We start from the raw sequence: 20531 nt of genomic DNA on the forward strand, positions 1-20531 counted from the left end.
TGGGTATACAGTAAGTACAGTAGGGGGCTGAGTACGCACCCCTGGGGGGCTCCAGTGTTGAGTGTTAATGACGATGAAATATTCATTGGTTGTGGCCTGTGGGTCAGGAAACTGAGGAACCAGTTGCAAAGAGTGTGGCTTAGTCTGAGATCACTAAGTTTAGTAATCAGCTTCGAGGGGCTAATAGAGTTGAAGGCTGAACTGTAGTCAATGAGTAGGGTTCTTACTTAGCTGTTCTTGGTGTCAAGATGTTCTAGGGAGGAGTGAAGAACATTTCCTCAGGAAGTTCATTCCACATGTGAACCACCCTCTGTGTAAGGAAAATCCCCTCATCTTTTTTAAGTCTCTCTTCTCTTATTTTAAAAATGTGCCCCCAGTCTTGAAATCCCCCATCTTAGGGAAAGACACTTATCATTAACCCTATCTATACACTTCATGATTCTACAAACTTCTTTCAACCTTTCAACCTCCTATGCTCCAGTGAAAAACATCCCAGCCTCATCTTATAACTCGAGCCTTCCATACCCAGCATCATCCTGGTGAATCTCTTCTGAATCCTTTCCAGCTTAATAATACCTTTCCTATAACTGGACGACCAGAACTGGACATGGTATTGCAGAAGAGGCCTCACCAATGTCCTGTAAAACCTCAAAATGACTTCCCAATTCCAATAGTCAGAGGACTGAGCAATGAAGGCAAGTGTGCCAAACCCTTTTTAACCACCTTGTTTCGGTGTGATGTAAATTTCAAAGTTGTGTGCTTTTGACTAAAAATGGAATGTTGTCCATCTATAGACAATGAACCCAAATAACCTCATCATGTGTTTCAGAAAATACCATAGATATTGAAAGGATTTACTGCAGTGTTGAACTGTAAAAGAAAGAACTCATATCTTTATAATACCTTTCAGGTCATTCTGAAGCACTGTATTGAACTGTATTGGCAGGAAAATGCTTCTAAAGTAGAATCGCTGTCTTAATGTAGGACAATGGAATAGAGATGTCCTTAGCATCAGCCAAGCAAAATGGCAACTTGCAACTTTTGCTGAATTACACAGAAACTATATTATGATACAAAGTAAATACTTTCAATAGAGAGATTGAATGGCTTAAATTCTCACCTTGATTCCACTTTACAAAGAACAGTCACAGAGATGCATCAAACAAATATCAGTCATTCACTACAATTCCTTTTAATTTCTGGAAAATTGAATGGAGTAAAAAAAGAAAGTTACAGTAAAGGAGACCATTCAGTCCCTTGTCATCTTGTTGGTTCTCAAGGAGCAATCCAGTCACACTTTTTCCACAATGCCCTCCATTTTATTTATTTTCTTTAGATGATTATCCAATTCCCTTTTGAAGATGACAAAATCAACCAGTTGCTGTGTAAAAATCTTTATTGCCCACATCCTAATTGCGGGTAACTCCAGTACAAACCCAACTCTAGACTGAAACACAACTGTTCACTGTTAATCTCTATCTTAGCTCATCTGCACTGGAAGCCTCATTCATGTCATTTTTCAATCTGGACTTAATTAATCCATGTGCTCCTGCCTCTCTCCCACATTTTACCTTGCACAAATCAAGACTATTGAAATCTTTGCCTCCTGTATCATTAAATACTCCATGTTTGTGACACTTATGGTCCCTGGACTGGCTGGTATACATTATTTTCTAGTCAATTAACCTCTTGACTTTCAAATTCCTCCCTTATTTTCAAATCTCTGCATGGTCTTGCCCTTCCCCATGTCTGTATTTCAACCAGCCCCACAACCCTCTAAAATATTTATTTTCCACTCATAATGACTACTTGTGTACCCCTGATTTTAATTGCTCTAGAGTTAGTGGTCACAACTTAATTTGTCTTGGATCTACGCTCTAGAATACAACATTCCACTTTTTACCCTACTTTTTTTCCTTTTAATATACCCCTTAAAATCTAATTATTTACCTAACATTTTGGACATTTGCCCTATTATTGCCTTCTGTGAATCAGTGTCATATTTTGTCTTTAAATATTCCAGTGAAATGCATTGTTCTATTTCATCACATTTAAAGGCCCTATACAAATGTAAAATTTAGCCATTGTGGTTTACTCTCTGTTTCCTGACTCTCAGCCAACTTCATATCTATTCTGCCTCTATTCATTTTACTTCATGTGCTTGTAATTTTAAGGATAATCCTATTAGGTGACATTTTATCAATCACCTTTTGAAACCCCATTTACACCATATCAACTATATTACTCTCATCAACCCTACTACCTCATAAAAATACTCAGCAAAATTAGTTAAATTTCCTTTAGACTCCTTTATTTGACTCAAAATGCGTCCTTAACAAATCCATGCTGACTTTCCTTAATTTGTCCATATTTCTCCATGTACTGTCAGTTATTGCTGAATTATTATTTCTAAAGCTTCCCTATGAATTACATTGACTTGCCAGTAGTTGCTGGGCTTATTCCCACATCCTGGATGTTACATTTGCAATTCATCAGTCATCTGGAACTACTTCTGTATCCAAGCAGAATTGCCTCAAAACTCAGACGCAAGGAATGTCTTGTTCCTCTAGTCCCTCTATTCCATGTGTCACAAAGAACCAAGAAGACCAATTAAATACCTTATTTCTATTAGGTTCTAAACAAAAAAAATCTATCAACCAGGTTTCTTAATAAACACAATTGTGAGCCTATTATCAAATAAAACCTATTTTATAAAGTTGGAGCAATTGGTTAAAGTACAGTGTCAGTCTAAATAATCCTTAAACATACACATAAATACCATAAACATAATGGATTAGTCTTAAAAGCAAAAAGATAAGGTGTAGAATATTTCAGTGTCTTTTGCAGTGATGTTCTGCTATATAGCCCCAGTCACCAATTGTGTTATTTTGTGAAGTCTTGCAGACACAGTTTGCTCAGGAAGCACGATCTTGAGGTGATCTTTGAATCACTGTGTGAGAACAGCAAATAGGTTCCACCCTAAACTGGTGCAGGTGGTTTATTTTTCAGAAATGGGAGAGATTAGCTGGGCAGCTTGTTGTTAGCAGTGTTCCCTCCAACTGAACTGGATAAACAAGAACCTTTCCAAGCTAGTCCCTTTTCAAAAGATGGTACCAGCAGGTACAGCAAAGTAAGAGTTGTCACCAGTCATGTGATTTATTGATGAGATTTGTTACACAAACGTCTAATGCCCTCACTTAACTTTCGTAGATAAAGAAAAGGTTCCGGGTATGTCCATAACTTGAAATAAATTCCCTTTTTCTTGAAACTTCAAACTGAACCGTAAACAATACTAAATGTATGGCATCTCCATAATTGGAAAATTATAACCTGTACTCCTACAATTCTATGAATTTCCTGTCTTACTTTTCTCAATGTCCTCAGACACATCTGATCCAATACTGGTACTTATCATTTCAAGGAAGAAGCATCCTTTCTAATATCTTCTCTTTCTTTTAACATTTGCAGTGTCTCAACTATCTCTTACTGCACCACAACCTTGATAGCTTCATCTTCCTTGTTAAAGGCATTTGTGAAGTATAATGTCAGTGTACTTTCTGACCATGCCAAGATTCTTCCTTTGTTCCCTAACCAGCCACATTGCTCTTACACCCTTTTATTAATTGTATACTTTTGGAGATTCTGCATCCTGTTTTCATTAGCTGCTAGCTTTCTCTCAGATTCTATCTTTGCTGTTCTTATTTTATTCAGACAATCTTTGAACCTTCTAAATCCAGCCTGATTCTCACTTCTATTATAGACCTGCCATTTGCCATTCACACCCTTTTTCTGCTTCATCCTTTTTCACATCCAATGAGCGGAGGCTTTGATTGTCCCACAGTCCTCACTCTTGGGAATGCCCTTTGACTATTAATTCATCTCTTTAAAGGCAGCAATTGTTCCATTGCAGTTTTGCTGCCAATCTTTGTTTCCAATTTATCTATCTCCTAATTGAAATTGGCTCTCCCTTGACTGTTTTCGCAGTATTATTTCCCGCCTTTTTTCCATAGCTAACCTGAACTCTGTGCCATTGTAACTACATTGTTCCATCATGTCCCCCACTGTTCTTTGATCCGCTTGTGACACCTCATTCTCTAGAAACAGATCCAACAATATCTCCTTTCTGTTTGAGTCAGAAATATATTGATGCAGAAAATTCTTCTGCCCACACTTTGGGAAGTCTTTCCCTTCACTCTGCCTTTGTATTACTATCCCAGTGTATATTAGGATAATTAAAGTCCTAATGATAACTAATGCAGATCCCTATAGTTCAGTGAGTCTTATTTTGAGTAGGATTTTAAGTGAGTATAGATTGGAAAGCTATACATTTTCTCCCCTGAGTTGATGCTTATCTGTCGGTATACTTGGTGTCAACTTTGAAAAGGTTTTAAGTTTGGAAAGGGTTAAAACATCGCAGTTTGACATCGAGCTTTGAACTGTTTTATCTGGAAACCTGCTGTAAACATTTTGCGCGGCTGTTTATTCTTTGCCTTCGCACCGCCGATATGTTTACTTTATAAAAGGAACATGCCCTTTTTATCAAGATGGCAGAAAATGAACTAAAATCAAACTTCGCGCGTTATTTCTCGACGCATCCGAGTTGCTATGGTGCTCCATGCAAGCAAGTAGTTATCCCATCTTTCAGACTAATCCTATATACGAATATTGTCCAAACTAATTTATTGAATAATGCAGGAAAAGAATTACAAAACCAAAAAGTGTTGCTAGCAACATGAGTTTCTGTTTGGTACAAAATCCTGTACTATGTCTTAATTTATTTTGATGTGGCTTCGAAATACACAGTTTTGTTTCAAACAATCCAATTTTCAAAACTGTTAATATCTGCATATGATTTGTATATTTTGTGCAACACTGCAGCTGCCACTAAATTATTCCTCCTCCATCTATAATGTCTATGGGACAGATTAAGGTCCATTGTCATTTTGAAAATTGCACCTTGGAAATATTGATGGATTTTTAAACCATGACATCCCATGCATTTCCCCCCGTCAGTTCCTTTCGCTGCGCTTAAAATGTCGAGGATTTCTTTGTTTGAAGAAACGATATTGTGAATGTGCAAAGTTTTAATTTTAAACGTTGAGAGTCTCTGTTGTGTTCATTGTCCAGAAGAGGCGCTATCCTTGAAGCGAAGGTGGCGTCCCCGATACTGTTTGATGTAGCCGCGCAGCTCGGCTGGAGTTCATCACATTTTGATTAGTCGATTAGATCAGTGCCTGTGGCGGGGCGGCGGGACGCAAGTCGCGGGCTCACGCATCGACGCCCCCGGCTGCCTCTGCATTGGAGTCAAGGCAAGTCGGATAGCGGAGCTGTCAACGGCGGGCGCTGCAGCAGCTTTCTGGGCAAGGGGGGACATTTCACAGTCTTCATCTCATCTGTCACCCCGGCAAAAAAATACACACACCCAGTTGGTTCACCAGGACACTTTTGAAAAAAAAACCGAAAAAGAATACAGTACTCGAACTCAACAAGCACTGGGGAGGTGAGGGCTGTTCTTTGCAAGAGTTCGTGTAACCCGAGCTCCTACCTAATGCTGAAGCAGACACCCACTCTCCTAACGATGCCCGTTACCGGGGATCGGCATCCGTGCAGGCTGGAAGGAGAGAGCCGGAGCCGGGAGAAGCCAGAGGCTGACAGCGATCGATGCCGAACCCGGGACAGGCTGGAAGCGACCTTGGCGGGGCTGGGAGAGCTGGATTTCCTGAAGAACAGGCAGCAGTACTTGGTTCGGGGTGCAATGGAATTACTGAAACCTGCGCTACACACTCCAGCTCTCAAAGGCGACCAGGGAAAGGGATCTCAGGGAGAACTCCATCTGACCCCTGAGGAAAAGCGATTAGAAGATAACATTCTCATGTTGAGGAAACAATTGGTGAGAAATTAAAGCAAATCAACTTTAAATATTATAAATTGTATCATTGCAATTATCATATTTTTTGTAGTAATGAGATTTGCATGACTTTTTTTGTTTCCAAATGCAATGTCTTAAATTTTAATTGATCATTTTATTGCTACGCTTTGTATCATGGCTTGTGATGTCCGGAGACAGGGACAAAGTAAGGATTATATTTTAACTTCTGTCAAAAAAAAAGCCTGTCCGATTCAGAAATAATTTAAATTCCGTCCGCGCGAGGGATCTCACTTGTTTTCCTATTTACTTTGAACGACCTTCCTGCCACTTGATTTGATATCTGTAAAATGTACAGCGCGTTATTTTTTGCTGATTCAGGAACTGTAGGCTTCAGTCGGTGAATAGTGGGCGAGCTGAATCACATCGCTTTTGTAATGGATTACCAATCGAACGATGCGATACAGTACTGCATCGAAGGTGTAAGATAGGGGGAGCTGGTCGTTAGTGGCAAATTCAGCTGCTGCATTTTAACAACCTCCAGTGAGTTCGATTAGAGGTCTTTGAATGGCAGAGAGGAAGGGAGACGTGACTTTTTTAACCAAAAAAGATGCAGTAAATTAACTTCCTGCTAACGAAATAACAGCAAAAAAAACATAATCTCTTCTTCGGAGGAGGTCCAGTTGCATGTTTTAAAGCCCTTGCTCTGTTACAATAGCTACAAGAGTGACTGAAATTAACTTTACAAGCGAACCTTAGCTCTCCCGCTGAGCTGGGGGTGGACCCACTGTTTATATGAAGCGATCAGCTGACTGAAATGAATCATTCAGAGCGTTTTTCTGTACAGTGTTTCTGCACCAAGTGTAGAACAATAGATCTGGGCTATAACCTAACAACATGGAGTAATTAATCACAGACTCGGGTCCCCAGATCACTATTCTGGCTGTTGATAGAATCGGGGTGTTACTCGAGAGTTGCTGAGTCTGCAGTTTTAGGGTTCGCAAAGCCACCTTGATGTTTTAAAGCAAAACAAGGGAGCACCCCCGCCCCCCTCCTTCGGCAACGGCTCAGTTTGCTTTCCTGTGAGCTTTTATTCCAGCTCATCTGCAAGCGGCTCGTTAATGCTTTTTAAAAGTGAGTTTAATTCGATCATATTTAATACCGGAGACGTGAGCTCAGAAATGATCCGCTTGCCCATTGCCAAGTCTGAATCCCGGCATCATCAATCACATTGAACTTTCTGTCACGCCAGATTCACAAGGGATCGAGACATTACGGGTGGAGGTCTGAGAATGTGCTTTGGCCGCTTTCTTTTAAAGAAAAAAAATAAAACAAAATAAAAGCTCATATTGCCTCTGGAATATCTACATAATAAAGCTTTGTTTTAAACCCGGAACAGTCACCGTTAGCCATTACCTCCCAAAATCTTGTAGGTAAATTACTCACCGAGATGGCAAACTGCCAATAAAAAAACATGTTCTACAAAGAATTTCAACTGTGTCTTGACTCAAATAATCTTAAAAAGAGTATTTTATTTTACTCAGTAGTTGCTTTATTGGGGAAAAAGAACCGCATTCAATAATTCTCCTATGGGACTCCAACAACGTTATTACATTTTTTCAAAAAAAAACTTTAAGAATCCAATTTTAATCCATTCAGCCTGCGATTTTATATACCCGAATGTATGCAGCAGTGTTATAAGTTCGCTGATGTAACCAAAATGGAAACGGTTCAGCATTTATAGAATTCTGTCATTTTAATAGGAAACACGCTTGTAGTTTCATGGTGTGCCTGCAATGGTGGAAGTCAGACATAGGTTCATCTGACACAGTCAATGAATAGAATCACAGTGTTTCTTAACATTCTCTGGAAATTGTGGCACAGCTGAATTTTTCTAAAGGGAACATGGTCACAGTGTGGAGAGTTCTGCAGTTGATTAAAATGTGTTCCTGTTCAATCTTTTCAGAACTGTTTGAGGAGGAGAGATGCAGGTCTCATAAATCAGCTCCAGGAGCTGGATCGACAGATCAGTGACCTTCAGTTGGATGTAGAAAAGACTCCAAATGACAACTTAGAAACAGATAGTCGACCCAGCTCAGGTCAGTATGTTATTGGCACCCAGATATAGGTTTTACAGGAGGATACATGTCAGTAGGAACTGTGAATTCTTGCTAAACTTCTGGAATATTTAATCTCTTTTTCAATTATCAAATTTGTTTACTAACACATAAGATCTTGTTGATTTAAAATCCAAGATCCAGAATCAGGCAACAGCATACTCTGAATAGAAATGTTTTACTGCTAACTTTTTTCCTCTGTAAGCAGACTTCAAAGGCTTAAAACTCAGAGAGCTAATATCCTGTCTAGTATAAGGATATTGGGGGGGGGGGGAGGGCGATGGTGATAATGTTAATGTCACTGTACTTCAGCAGCCTAGGCTAATTGTCTGGGGACATGCATTCAAATCCCAGCTGATGGAGTTTAACTTCCATTAATTCATGTGGAATGTCAAGCTTGTCTCAGGAATGGTGACCAAGAAACTTCAATCTGCTTCACTAATGTTCCTTAGAGATGGAAATTTGAAATCTATACTCAATCCGCCTACGCATGACTCCAAAGCCAAAACAACATGATTGACACTTAACTGCCTTCGGAAAAGGGTCCCCCTTGTCCTCACCTACCACCACATCAATCTCTGCATCCAACACAAAATCCTTTAAACACTTCCACCACCTCCAATTGGACCACACTACCAAGAACATCTTCCCCTCCCCACCCCTTTCCACTTTCTGCAAGGACCCTTCCCCTCGCCAATCTTTGGTTCACGTCACTCTTTCCTCCAATTCCACCCCCCCCCCAAACCCACAGGTATCTTCCTCTGCAACCAGAAAAGATGCAAAACCTGCTGGCACACCTCACCTCCATCCAGGGCCCCAAACTGTTCTTCCAGGTGAGATAGAGGTCCACCTGCCTCTCCTCCAACCTAGTTTACTATATCCGGTGCTTCTGATGTGGTCTTCTCTACATCGGGGAGACCAAACGTTAACTAAGGGAATGTTTCGCCGAATCACTATCCATTTTCATTCCCTTTCCCACTCCCTTTCTGACCTGACCATCCTTGGCCTTGTCCATTGCCACAACAAATCAAATCGCAAATTGGAGGAACAACACTTCATCTTCCACTTGGGCAATCTACAGCCCAGAGGACTCAACATTGATTTCTACAATTTCAAATAACCTCCCTTCCCAACACCCGACTCCCTTCCTGGATCCTCCCACCTCCCCCTTCCCCTTCCCCTGCCCTTCCATTCTATTCATCGACCCTTCCTCCTAGCCACCAACCAGATTCATTCCTCCTATTGATTAGCCACCAACTGGATTCATTCCTCCTATTGACCAACCACATTGTATACCTATCCCACCTCACCACCCTGCCCCCGACCCCCTTTACCTGCAGCTCCCCTTACACCCTCCCCCAATCCTGAAGAAGGGTTACACCTGAAACGTTGACTTCTCCACCTCCTGATGCTGCCAGGCAAGCCAAGCATATGTTCTGCAAATGCTGGCTTTGTCTGTGATGCCCACATCTCATGTAAGTATAAAGTGAAAGAAGCAAATGCATCATTGAAAGTCTTACAGTTGATTGTTTTAAAATATAGAAAATTCATTTTTACATGTAACACTTACACGTTATCGGGATGTCCAATAGATATGGAATCACTTTGATAGTCACTATTGTAAGGAGAAACATAACACAAGGTTCCACAAACATCAATGAGAAAAATGACCAGTTATTGTGTTTTAGGTCATTGGATGAGGGTAAATGTTGGTTAGGGCACAAAGGCTCCTTCTTGCTCATTTTCAAACAATAGCATGTGATTTTTTTTTACACCTGCTGAGATGGAACCTTTGTTTAAAATCTGATCTGAAAGACAGAAACGAATGGTGGAGACCTCTCATAGTATTGCATTGAATTGACTGAATTGCCCTTCAGTTTTCACATAATAGAATATTTGTTTTTCAAGTTATTTTGAGTTTCCCAATGGTTTAACCAGTAGAGATCTGTGTCTTACTAACTCATCCAAAATTAGATGTCTTGACGATCCCACTTTTGATCTCTGGTGTATGTTCATTAACTGATTTACACTGCGAGTTGTTAGGAAGGAAAATCTGGTTAACCTTTTCTGGGCCTGTTCACTATCATGCCAACAAGGTGACAAATGTTGATGCCAAATGAGGACACATAAGGCTTGGTTGTCACTCGCCTGTATTCATATAATCTATTGACACTAACCATCATCTCTCAGAATTGAAGAATAGTCATTTGGTTGAGGTACTAATGATTTGCTATTATTGCATGGAACTATATCCCAGCATATTTCAGTGCCTTCAGGAGAGAAGAAGTAAGCTAAGGGAGATTGTGGAAATATTATGATAGATGGAAAAATTACTATGCAGATTAATGTAATGAATTATTATGCAAATTATAGTATGATAGCATATTTTGAATATTTTTAGTTTGCTTGAAAGATTAAAACTCCTTTGACCAAAAAATTTATTCATAGTATGTGGATAGTTTGAAAGCTCCAAGACCTGGGTGCAGTAAAGAAACTATCAATTGATAAACAAGGAAGCATTTAACAAATATAGAGAGGATGTAACCTTTTAGGTTTGCTTTCTTTGCCATATTGAGTAATCTTAAATGTTAAACTAAAGCTCATGCCACATAAGGAGACCATTCCACCGATTAGGACGGTAATGGTTCTTTGCTAGAACAATGTAAAAATAAGCCCATTGCAATACCCTCCTCATATTCTTGTACTTTTCCTCTGCTTCAATGAATATTTAGAATCTTCTAAAAGATGCAATAGCTTTTGCCTGAATGACCCACTATGACAAAGTTTGCCATATAATGGCTTTCCATTAAAGCATTTTTCTAACTTCTTTCCTCAGTCTCTCAATGACCATTTTAAATTAAAAACCCTTGTCTCTAACTCCCTAAACAAATGATGTAGTCTTTGCCAATTTAGCCATTTCTCTTTAAAAGTTCCTTTTAGCCTTCTCTGCTTCACTGGAAATTGTCTTGAGATCTCAAGTCTGAATTACACTTGCAACCCAAAGGAAATCCAAATTCATGTTACCAGAACTGTAGTATGTATAGAAAGATATCTGAAGGCAGAGGCTATTGTCAAGTCAGCTTACCTTCTACTAATATGGGGTAGCCTGAGAAGGCTGTTGGCCGTGCTAATCTATAATTGGTTGAGATTTATTTTTTGAAAATCCTCTATAGATATCAAATTTAATCCAAATAATGGTTTTTCTATACCATTGAGTCAACTGAAAACCCACTGCCTTTAATAAATGTTTGTCAGTGACCTTGCATATTGGAATTTTCAACCTGCTTTCTGTGTTAACAGGTTTTTATGAATTGAGCGATGGAACATCTGGATCACTTTCGAATTCCTCTAATTCTGTTTTCAGTGAATGTCTATCCAGTTGTCACTCCAGCACCTGCTCCTGTGGCCCACCAGATGCAACACTGAACATCACAGATGGGCGACCAAAATCAGCAGGTAAGAGCCACATGAGAGCAATATGATTGAAAATCTGTCAATTATTTTATAATATGGTTAGGTACAACAGAAATAGAGTTAACTGTGTCATTGTTAATATAAAAAGTCTCCTCCTTGTTTCATCATATGCTGATTAGCAGTTCATTGTCAACTACTCAGTTTGCTAAGAGTTAAAAATCACACAACACCAGGTTATAGTACAACAGGTTTATTTGGAAGCACTAGCTTTCGGGGCGCTGCTCCTTCAGGTGGTTTTGCTAAGAGATTGTCACATTGGTTGATTGGCTTTTAGGAAGAACACCAAAACTCTTGGATTAATCCATATTTTAAGATATCATTTTGAATGTGATGAAAAAAAAAGTTAATTTTTGATTCCCATCAATTAATTGCATCTTAAATGCCCAGTTGGAGGGCTGTTGTTGCATTGTGATAGTGTTCCTACCTCGGAGTCAGAAGGCTAGGGCTCAAGTTTTACCTGTGCTGAAGATGCTTTGCAGCATGTCCATGCAGATTGATTAAAATAACTAAATATTCAATTGCTAGCACTTGAAATTAGCAATGGAGATTTACATCCCCTTAAAAATCAGAATTTGAACATAGGGCAGGTGGTTTTGTCTAAGTTGTTCATCTGAGTCTTGTGTCTTTGGATGGATAAATCATGGAAAAACTTTCTACTCAAACTGTTCTAACCATGTGTTTGTTTTGTGGATGTGCAAAGGTAAAACAATCCCTACAATTAATGCTATTTCAGAATAAACAAAGATTTGGAATTAAGCAGCATAGTTGTGTTTACAATGGAAACCTATAACCATTAAAAAGATCTTGAATTGGATTTAACATTCTGATTATGACTCCTGTTAGCGAGATTAAAAGTTAACTGGGGACTGACACACATTTATGGTCCATAGAAGCTGCTAAACCTGGTCATTCGATGTCTGGCCAATTAGTATGGGTGATGTGACGTTATCACAAAATCATGCAGTTGGGTTGGCATTAAAGTTGGAAAGCTCACATGTGATGACCATGCAGGAGTGGGTGCCCTATTTACAGGATGACCAGTCAAGTCTTTGAAGGTGAATTCCTCCTGTTGGCTTTGAACGAAAGCAGTGCACTTTAACAAGGGTGTGTTGCATGACCTCTGCAAATGCAGACCTAACTTGTTTCTTGGGAATGGCTGAAAATCCCATGGAGAGGTTAGCTTGGCTTTCTTCATCCAGATGAAATTTTGCAAAGTTGCCAGTCCCCTGAACAATGAACTGAGGATCTCTTTAAAGCAGCAGTGCTTGACTACCTGGGGACTTGTGGACAGTTTCCTGGTTGAGTCTGGAATGAACTGGTGACCTCAGAATTATGCACTGCTCGAACCTTTAACGTCTGCCATGAGGTTACCACCGTTTTCCCACATGGTGAATGTCAACCTACATGAGGATGCATAGCTCTATGTTTCTTTTGTGGGAGAAATGAAGTCACTGCTGGTAGGTCAATTGTTACAAAGAGCTCTAGACTGGGAAGGAACCATATTAATTTCTTCCTTTTGCCAGCTGTGTATTCAGATGCTGCCTCCTGAGATTGTTGGGGATCCCTTCCTGGCATATCAGCATCATTGTATCAACATCATGGACATCCTCCAATTCAAGTCTCTTGTGTACTACAAGATGAATTAATCAATTTCTTGTCCATGCAAAGTGAGGGACTACTTTCAAGTTGCCACTTTGAGAAGTGGGCTTCTGCTCCTTCAGTGAAGATGTGGTTTTTAAGGCTTAGCCCTCTGACTGCAGTAGGCAGCCCCTGAGAGAGGCTCTGTCCCACACAACTTAACCAGTCCCTTGGCGCTTTGGATTCTCTGGGTGAGAACAGAATTATAGGCTAAATGCCTGTGTATGTGATACCAGCTCAGGCATATCCTCCTATGAGTTGCCAGGTTTAATTGTGCAGGTTTCTCTAACCACATGAGACTTTAATGCACTTAAGAAGACACAACAAAATATGGCAAATTCTAATTTAAATTGCTTTAACAGGCTCTTTAATAGCCTAATTATCTTTCCAGGCACAATGGATCAGTTAGCCAGATTGGCAACATTCATTGCCAACTTTCAGGGGCGGTTTTCCTACTGCATTTGGCAGGAAAGTTCCCTGGAGGTTAATTGTCCCCAGTTGACATTTCCCCATCATGATGAGCTGGATTTAATTCTGACCCCAATCACTGAAAGACCGCACTGATTATCTTTTGATATGCGGTTGTAATAAGGCAATGTCTAACTGGAGTGAGAGGCATCCTGCACCAGTCTAGGTGCAGAAACTATTTACAAAATTCAAACCTATGTTCAAGACTTTAAAATGAATAATCAAAACTAAAGTATCTTACAAAGCTCCAGAACAGTACAGGAAGGTACAAAATGCCTCATTATATGACTCTCTTCATAATTTGTAAATGGTTTCTATTTAAAAAGAAGTTCAAAATAGAATGCTACTAACTTTGACTTCTGTATGTCTTCTGACATGGATAGTGTACCACATCTTGGTAGATTCTTCACTGTAGCCTGTTTGTAAAAATAAATACAAACTGTGTGCACTCCCATAGATGTGAGGAAGCCTTTGAATCTGGTATCAAGACTGATAATATTTTATACACTAAATAATGTGAATATGCAGGATAATTTTCTTTATATATGAAGATACTTTTTGTTTTAAAAATGGCTCTAATCTAATGTAGTGCATCTCACACTGCAGTGTAGCAATAAGCTTCACAGCTCTACAATATTGGTCAATCTCTGGTCTTTGGTTTCTTGATCTGATGATTTATTCAATAACTGAATTGTTTATTATGAAAAAGGAAGCTCAGTAAGGTACTAAAAGTCGCTGGCATCTTGATGCTGTTATCAACACCCTCATGAGAAAAAAATGAATAAAGCAGAGCAAAATATTGAAATAAACTGCAATAGCTGTTTTGTTGTCTGTGGCAAAGGGTTTCCCACCAGTGAAAACAGCAGACAAAGGGTCACCAGATTTGAAATGCGAGCTCCGTTTTTGTCTCTCCACAGATATTGCCAGACTTGCTGAGTTTCTCTAGCACATAACTGTTTTTGTTGTAAGATCTCCAGCATACACTGTTCTTTGTTTTATTTTAGTGAAAGTAATAGTAATGCTGTGTTGTTAACGTATTCCATTTTGGAGCTCTCTTAGTTTTATGAATCTGTAAGTTTTTTTTTTGCTTTTAAAACAATATTTTGCTATACTTGTCAGATTTCTGTTACCTGAATCCAATGCAAGTATTTTTTTAAATCATGGAATCAATCCAGCAAGTTTAAAATGTATGAATTGAAATGGTTGCTTCTTAGCAAGAAATGGAACACCTGCTTCTTGGTTGATTCTTCACTGCCAGCCTGTTGTAAAAATAAATGCAAAATGTGTCAGCTCCCAAAATTCCGAAAAACTGAGGACTCTCAAGTAGATTTGTTGGATTAAACAGATGTAGAATTCTGACTGCTATTTTCGTATTCACAGAGGATTTCATTGGCTGGATGGATCGTGGAGAGGGCCTGCTTGATTGCCAGTATCCGGGTATTGTTCGCCGCTCCTTCTCTGCACCATATTCTAGCTCATTTGATGTTGTTGCTGACATCCATCCCAAGTATCAATGCGATTTGATTTCCAAGAATGGTAGTGATGTGTATCGATATCCAAGTCCTCTACATGCAGTTGCAGTCCAGAGTCCAATGTTTTTTCATCCTACAGCTGCAAGTGTTAAAGAGGAGGAGAAGTCCCAGTATGGTGTAGCTGACCTGTCAGTGGCACCTCAGTTGGAGCCTGTAAACATTGAATCCGCTGTTCCATCCTCTCAGAACAGTTCTTGCCCAGCTGTACACCCTTCCACAATAAAAAGACTTGATAATTACATATTTGGTCTTATTCAGAAGAAAATCCAGCTCGTCAGGCCGAATAAGCCGAGAACAAGCCTGAATACTGATCCACTAAAGGGAATCTTGAAGCAAGGTAGTATCTGTGTTAGACAAATTTCTTGTATCTCACCAGGTAGTAATGAATTGAAAGTGTTCAGAAATCTCTATACAAATCCTCCTGTATCCAAAACTTCAGAAAACAGCGTAACGTCACCCCAGAGGCAACTTCTGAACAATGACAATATACAAGACAACAAAAATATACAACAATGTAAAATTGAATCAACAAATAACCGAATAACATTTCTTCAGGACAGTATTACTGAATTGCAGACTAGTAGCCTTTCAAAGAAGAGGACTAATGTGGCAAATGGACTGTCTAAATGCACTGTCCCTGTAGATTGTCAAGAAGGGAATAATGAATGTGGCTCTTGCACACCAAAAGATAATTCACATCAGTGTGTGACAGTACATGAAGAGACCAATGTTGTACAACCTCCTAAAGTGGTGTCCCCTAAAAAACTCACAAGGCCACCTCCATCATCTCCCTCTGCGGAAGAGAAACCATCACTAGATTTCAGGAGTGAAGGGTCCTCAGTGCAGAGCTTGGAGGATGGTGGGCAGTTAGTGAACGCCCAATTCATTCCAGCACAGCAGCAAATGGTAAAACCCCATAAAGGTACGAAAAATATAAAGATGATCAAAGTTAAGAACACTGCTTTGAAGTCCAGAGCAAACTGTGACATGGCTTCCGAAACAAATGTTCAAACCTTAAAACAAAAACCCAAAGCTGTTGTAAAAAAATGCCATTTTTCCAGTGATGTTGTCCATGTAAAGCGAAATGTAAGGAGGGTGACTTCCAAAGCAAAGAATGGATTTTATACGTTATCTGAGAACAGCATCCTCAGTCGACAGTCTGGGGCTAGACCTGCTAAATGTAGTGGACAAGGAAGGGAAGCTGTTCTGGTCAAATCCAGATACAAACAAAGGGTCGATTACCGAAAGTGGAGATCCCCTGTTGACGTTTCTCATGAAGAAGCAATCAGACGATTTAGAAGACGCAACAGGAGAGAAGCACTCTGTCATATGCCTGGTGTGTATACAAAGACCAATTTGCCGAATAATGGCATTTGTGCCCTCAGAGGAAGTGATTCGGAATACTCTGCTGAGTGTGAATCGCTATTCCACTCCACTGTAGCAGATACTAGTGAGGATGATCAGAGCAATTACACAACCAATTGCTTTGGAGACAGTGAATCTAGTTTGAGTGAGGTGGACTTTGCGGGGGAAACTACTAGCTCCAGTGACTCTGATGAGAATGGTGCCGTAGTCTGGCCTCAGTTTACCCAGTCTCGTCCTGTGCAACTATCTACTGCCGAGGTAAAGAAGCCTCCACCAAAAGCTTTTGTCAAAATCAAAGCATCTCACAACCTAAAGAAGAAGATTCTCCGTTTCAGATCTGGATCACTAAAGTTAATGACAACTGTTTAAAAGAATATCTGACATTTGGTGTATTAAAAAACTGAAGGTGATATTGGTTCTTATTTTGATTTGTATATTCTAAGATAGGTATTTTAAAAGAAGTTTTTCCTGTCAGAACTAAGCATGTAATAAGTTTTTAAACTCTCAGTATTCTGTGTGCATGACTAATTGTTCCAATATTCGACCATATTGTACACTGCTAACTGTATATAGTACTTGTATATTAATACAATTTGTTTTATGCAATAATAAATTGTCTACCTTGAATCTTTAAAATGTTTTGAAATTTGACTTCACTTTTTATCTTCACATTATGGTCCTTGTGTGTTGTAGGTTGCAATTAGGGAGAAATGAAAATGCAACATAATATTGTTTATTAAAGCATTTAAAAAGAGCTTATTTATTATGAATAATGCCTATCACATAGATAAATAGTTCTCACATTGGCTAATGCAAGGCTGAGCAGAAAATTCATTATTGGTCTCATTGGCACCAAGGCATCATGGATGTAATTAATGTAACCAGCAAAAAGAAATCACACAGAAACAGGAAATTTCGCCGAGCAAATATGCATGATCCTTCCCCCTAAGTCACCTAATTTGTTCCCACTGTCCTCTTGTGGAATGACAACATTGCAATGATGAAGAAAGAGCTACATTTCTTTCCTATCTGGACAAAGCAACAAATAGAGTCATACAGCATGGAACCCTTCCATTCAAATTGCCTATGCCAACCAGACATCACCATCTGACCTAGTTCTATTTGCCAGCATTTGGCCTATCTCCTTCTAAACCCTCTATTCATATACCTGTTTAGATATCTTTTAAATGTTGTAATTGTATACTCCTCCGTGGAAAATACAGCAAATAAATAAATGGGTATGAGTTTCACTTTTTAAAAATTCAGTTGCTAAGTGGGCTATTAAATATGGAATTAAAATCTAAAATGTTCCCTAGTATGAGTTAATCTAAACCTGAGTACAATGGGGATGTGATTAACTTGAAAGTTCCAGTGTGCTGGAGTCAAGTAAAATCAGCTGAGTTTCCTGCATTTGACCAATATTTGGTTCCTTGTACTGACTGTAAAGCCAGTCATGAGGGGACTACTACTCTGAAGATATGGATAAACTCTGAGTGAGAAAATGAAGGTTTTGGTGCCTAAACTTGAATGAGTGAGAGGGGGAGTTGCTCTGGGAACAGTGTGTGATAAGATAGAACAGAAATGGGACAAAAGAGACATCATAAATGCTGCAATGCCAGCGTGCATTTTCAGGAGGAAAGGAAAAGACTAGAATTATTTTAAATCTATGAATAAAGATCTGTTACTTTGTTATTTACCCAACACCTGACCCAACCTAGCTATGTCTCACTCTACTGACTTGCCTACTTACCCACCTCACTCACATATCCAGCTACCTATCTACTTAATTCACTTTTCCACTTCTCTCTCACCTTCCCAATCTGTCACTCCACCCAGTCCTGCATTCACCCACTTACTAATACTGAACTGCACCTTTGAATGCACCATACAGTGGCTGGTGCAATAAAAAGTGGGTGCACTCCTCCTCGTCTCCCAACCCCCATATCCACTTTGCTTTGACAGAGCTTTCTGAGGAGCACTACAATCCACATTTCAGGAAATATTATTCTAGAAAAGACTTGGAAGGTTGTGGAAGAAATGCAGAACACCCAGTGAGTTGGAGAATTTTTAACTGGAGTGGCAAATCCGATGATTGATTGCCTCTCAGAAGATCCAGCTTATTGTCTCATGAAGTTAAGAAATAGATACAGAAATAGGCTAAAGACCGCATTCATAACATTGATCTCAATTCTACTTTCCTACCCCATCTCCATATATTTTGATTTCCTCATGCCCAATATGTTTGATGATCTTTCCTACTCTGGGAGGGAACAAGATTTGGCTCAAATTTCAACAATGTATAGGCAGTGCAATTTTTTTTTATGCTATTTACATTTTTATATCTTGCTTTTTGTATCTTGTCATTTTATCACTGATCGCATTGACCATTTCACATAATGTTTCTCTGATCCTCCTGAGGTGAGATGGAGTGGCACCATGGGAAAATCAGCTGTTGAGGCCGAATGTCATCATGTCACTTCAACTTCAGTTTTCTCTTCCTCTGTGTGCTCCAAGAGTGCTGCTTGAAATGATTTCCTCACTAGTCATGTGGAAATGCTGGCAGTGGGGCTAGTGGAGTAGAACTGAAAGTGTGTTGCTGGAAAAGCGCAGCAGGTCAGGCAGCATCCAGGGAACAGGAGAATCGACGTTTCGGGCATAAGCCCTTCTTCAGGAATGAGGAAAGTTTGTCCAGCAGGCTAAGATAAAAGGTAGGGAGGAGGGACTTGGGGGAGGGGCGTCGGAAATGTGATAGGTGGAAAGAGGTCAAGGTGAGGGTGATAGGTCAGACTGGGGTGGGGGCGGAGAGGTCGGGAAGAAGATTGCAGGTTAGGAAGGCGGTGCTGAATTCGATGGATTAGACTGAGACGAGGTGGGGGGAGGGGAAATGAGGAAACTGGTGAAATCCGAGTTCATCCCTTGTGGTTGGAGGGTTCCTAGGCGGAAGATGAGGCGCTCTTCCTCCAACCGTCGTTTTGTTGTGGTCTGGCGATGGAGGAGTCCAAAGACCTGCATATCCTTGGTGGAGTGGGAGGGGGAATTGAAATGTTGAGCCACAGGGTGGTTGGGTTGGTTGGTCCGGGTGTCCCAGAGGTGTTCTCTGAAACGCTCCGCAAGTAGCCGGCCTGTCTCCCCAATATAGAGGAGGCCACATCGGGTGCAGAGGATGCAATAGATGATGTGTGTGGAGGTGCAGGTGAATCTGTGGCGGATATGGAAGTTTCCTTTGGGGCCTTGGAGGGAGGTGAGGGGGGAGGTGTGGGCGCAAGTCTTGCACCTCCTGTGGTTGCAGGGGAAGGTGCCGGGAGTGGAGGTTGGGTTGGTGGGGGTTGTGGACCTGACGAGGGAGTCACGGAGGGAGTGGTCTTTACGGAATGCTGATAGGGGAGGGGAGGGAAATATATCCTTGGTGGTGGGGTCCGTTTGGAGGTGGTGGAAATGACGGCGGATGATGCGCTGAACATGGAGATTGGTGGGGTGGTAGGTGAGGACCAGTGGGGTTCTGTCCTGGTGGCGGTTGGAGGGGCGGGGCTCAAGGGCGGAGGAGCGGGAAGTGGAAGAGATGCGGTGGAGGGCATCGTCGACCACGTTGGTGGGGAAATTGCGGTCCTTGAAGAAGGAGGCCATCTGGGTTGTGCATTTTTGGAACTGGTCCTCCTGGGAGCAGATGCGGCGGAGTCGAAGGAATTGGGAGAATGGGATGGCGTTTTTACAGGGGGCAGGATGGGAGGAGGTATAGTCCAGGTAGCTGTGGGAGTCGGTCGGTTTGTAGTAGATGTCCGTGTTGATTCGGTCGCCTGAGATAGAAATAGAAAGGTCGAGGAAGGGGAGGGAGGAATCTGAGACTGTCCAGGTGAATTTGAGGTCGGGGTGGAAGGTGTTGGTGAAGTGGATGAACTGTTCAACCTCCTCGTGGGAGCACGAGGCGGCGCCGATACAGTCATCGATGTAGCGGAGGAAAAGGTGGGGGGTGGGGCCAGTGTAGTTGCGGAAGATGGATTTTTCCACATATCCTACGAAGAGGCAGGCATAGCTGGGGCCCATGCGGGTGGAGTAGAAGCTGAGTCCCTACCC

The 20531-nt window shown here is 40.7% G+C and overlaps 1 protein-coding gene across 1 annotated transcript; it reads left to right on the forward strand.

The window, feature by feature from the left end:
* The first annotated feature begins 4160 nt into the window (after positions 1-4160).
* On the forward strand, positions 4161-17090 carry dact1 (dishevelled-binding antagonist of beta-catenin 1). Its single transcript, XM_043697775.2, has 4 exons — positions 4161-5890; positions 7833-7965; positions 11284-11439; positions 14944-17090. Exons 1-4 carry the CDS (start codon positions 5549-5551, stop codon positions 16827-16829), a joined length of 2517 nt encoding a protein of 838 aa, XP_043553710.2. The 5' UTR covers positions 4161-5548; the 3' UTR covers positions 16830-17090.
* The last annotated feature ends 3441 nt before the right edge of the window (positions 17091-20531 follow it).

Source organism: Chiloscyllium plagiosum, unplaced genomic scaffold (assembly GCF_037043375.1).
Source record: "Chiloscyllium plagiosum isolate Xiang-an unplaced genomic scaffold, Cpla_swu_hap1 HiC_scaffold_8, whole genome shotgun sequence".
NCBI lineage: Eukaryota > Metazoa > Chordata > Chondrichthyes > Orectolobiformes > Hemiscylliidae > Chiloscyllium > Chiloscyllium plagiosum.

Bases quoted from the DNA above. Each gene is read 5' to 3' on its own strand.
- dact1 (XM_043697775.2), top strand. From the start codon at position 5,549: ATGCTGAAGCAGACACCCACTCTCCTAACGATGCCCGTTACCGGGGAT. The intron at 5,891-7,832 runs GTGAGAAATTAA...CAATCTTTTCAG, and splicing joins TCATGTTGAGGAAACAATTG to AACTGTTTGAGGAGGAGAGA. The intron at 7,966-11,283 runs GTCAGTATGTTA...CTGTGTTAACAG, and splicing joins AGATAGTCGACCCAGCTCAG to GTTTTTATGAATTGAGCGAT.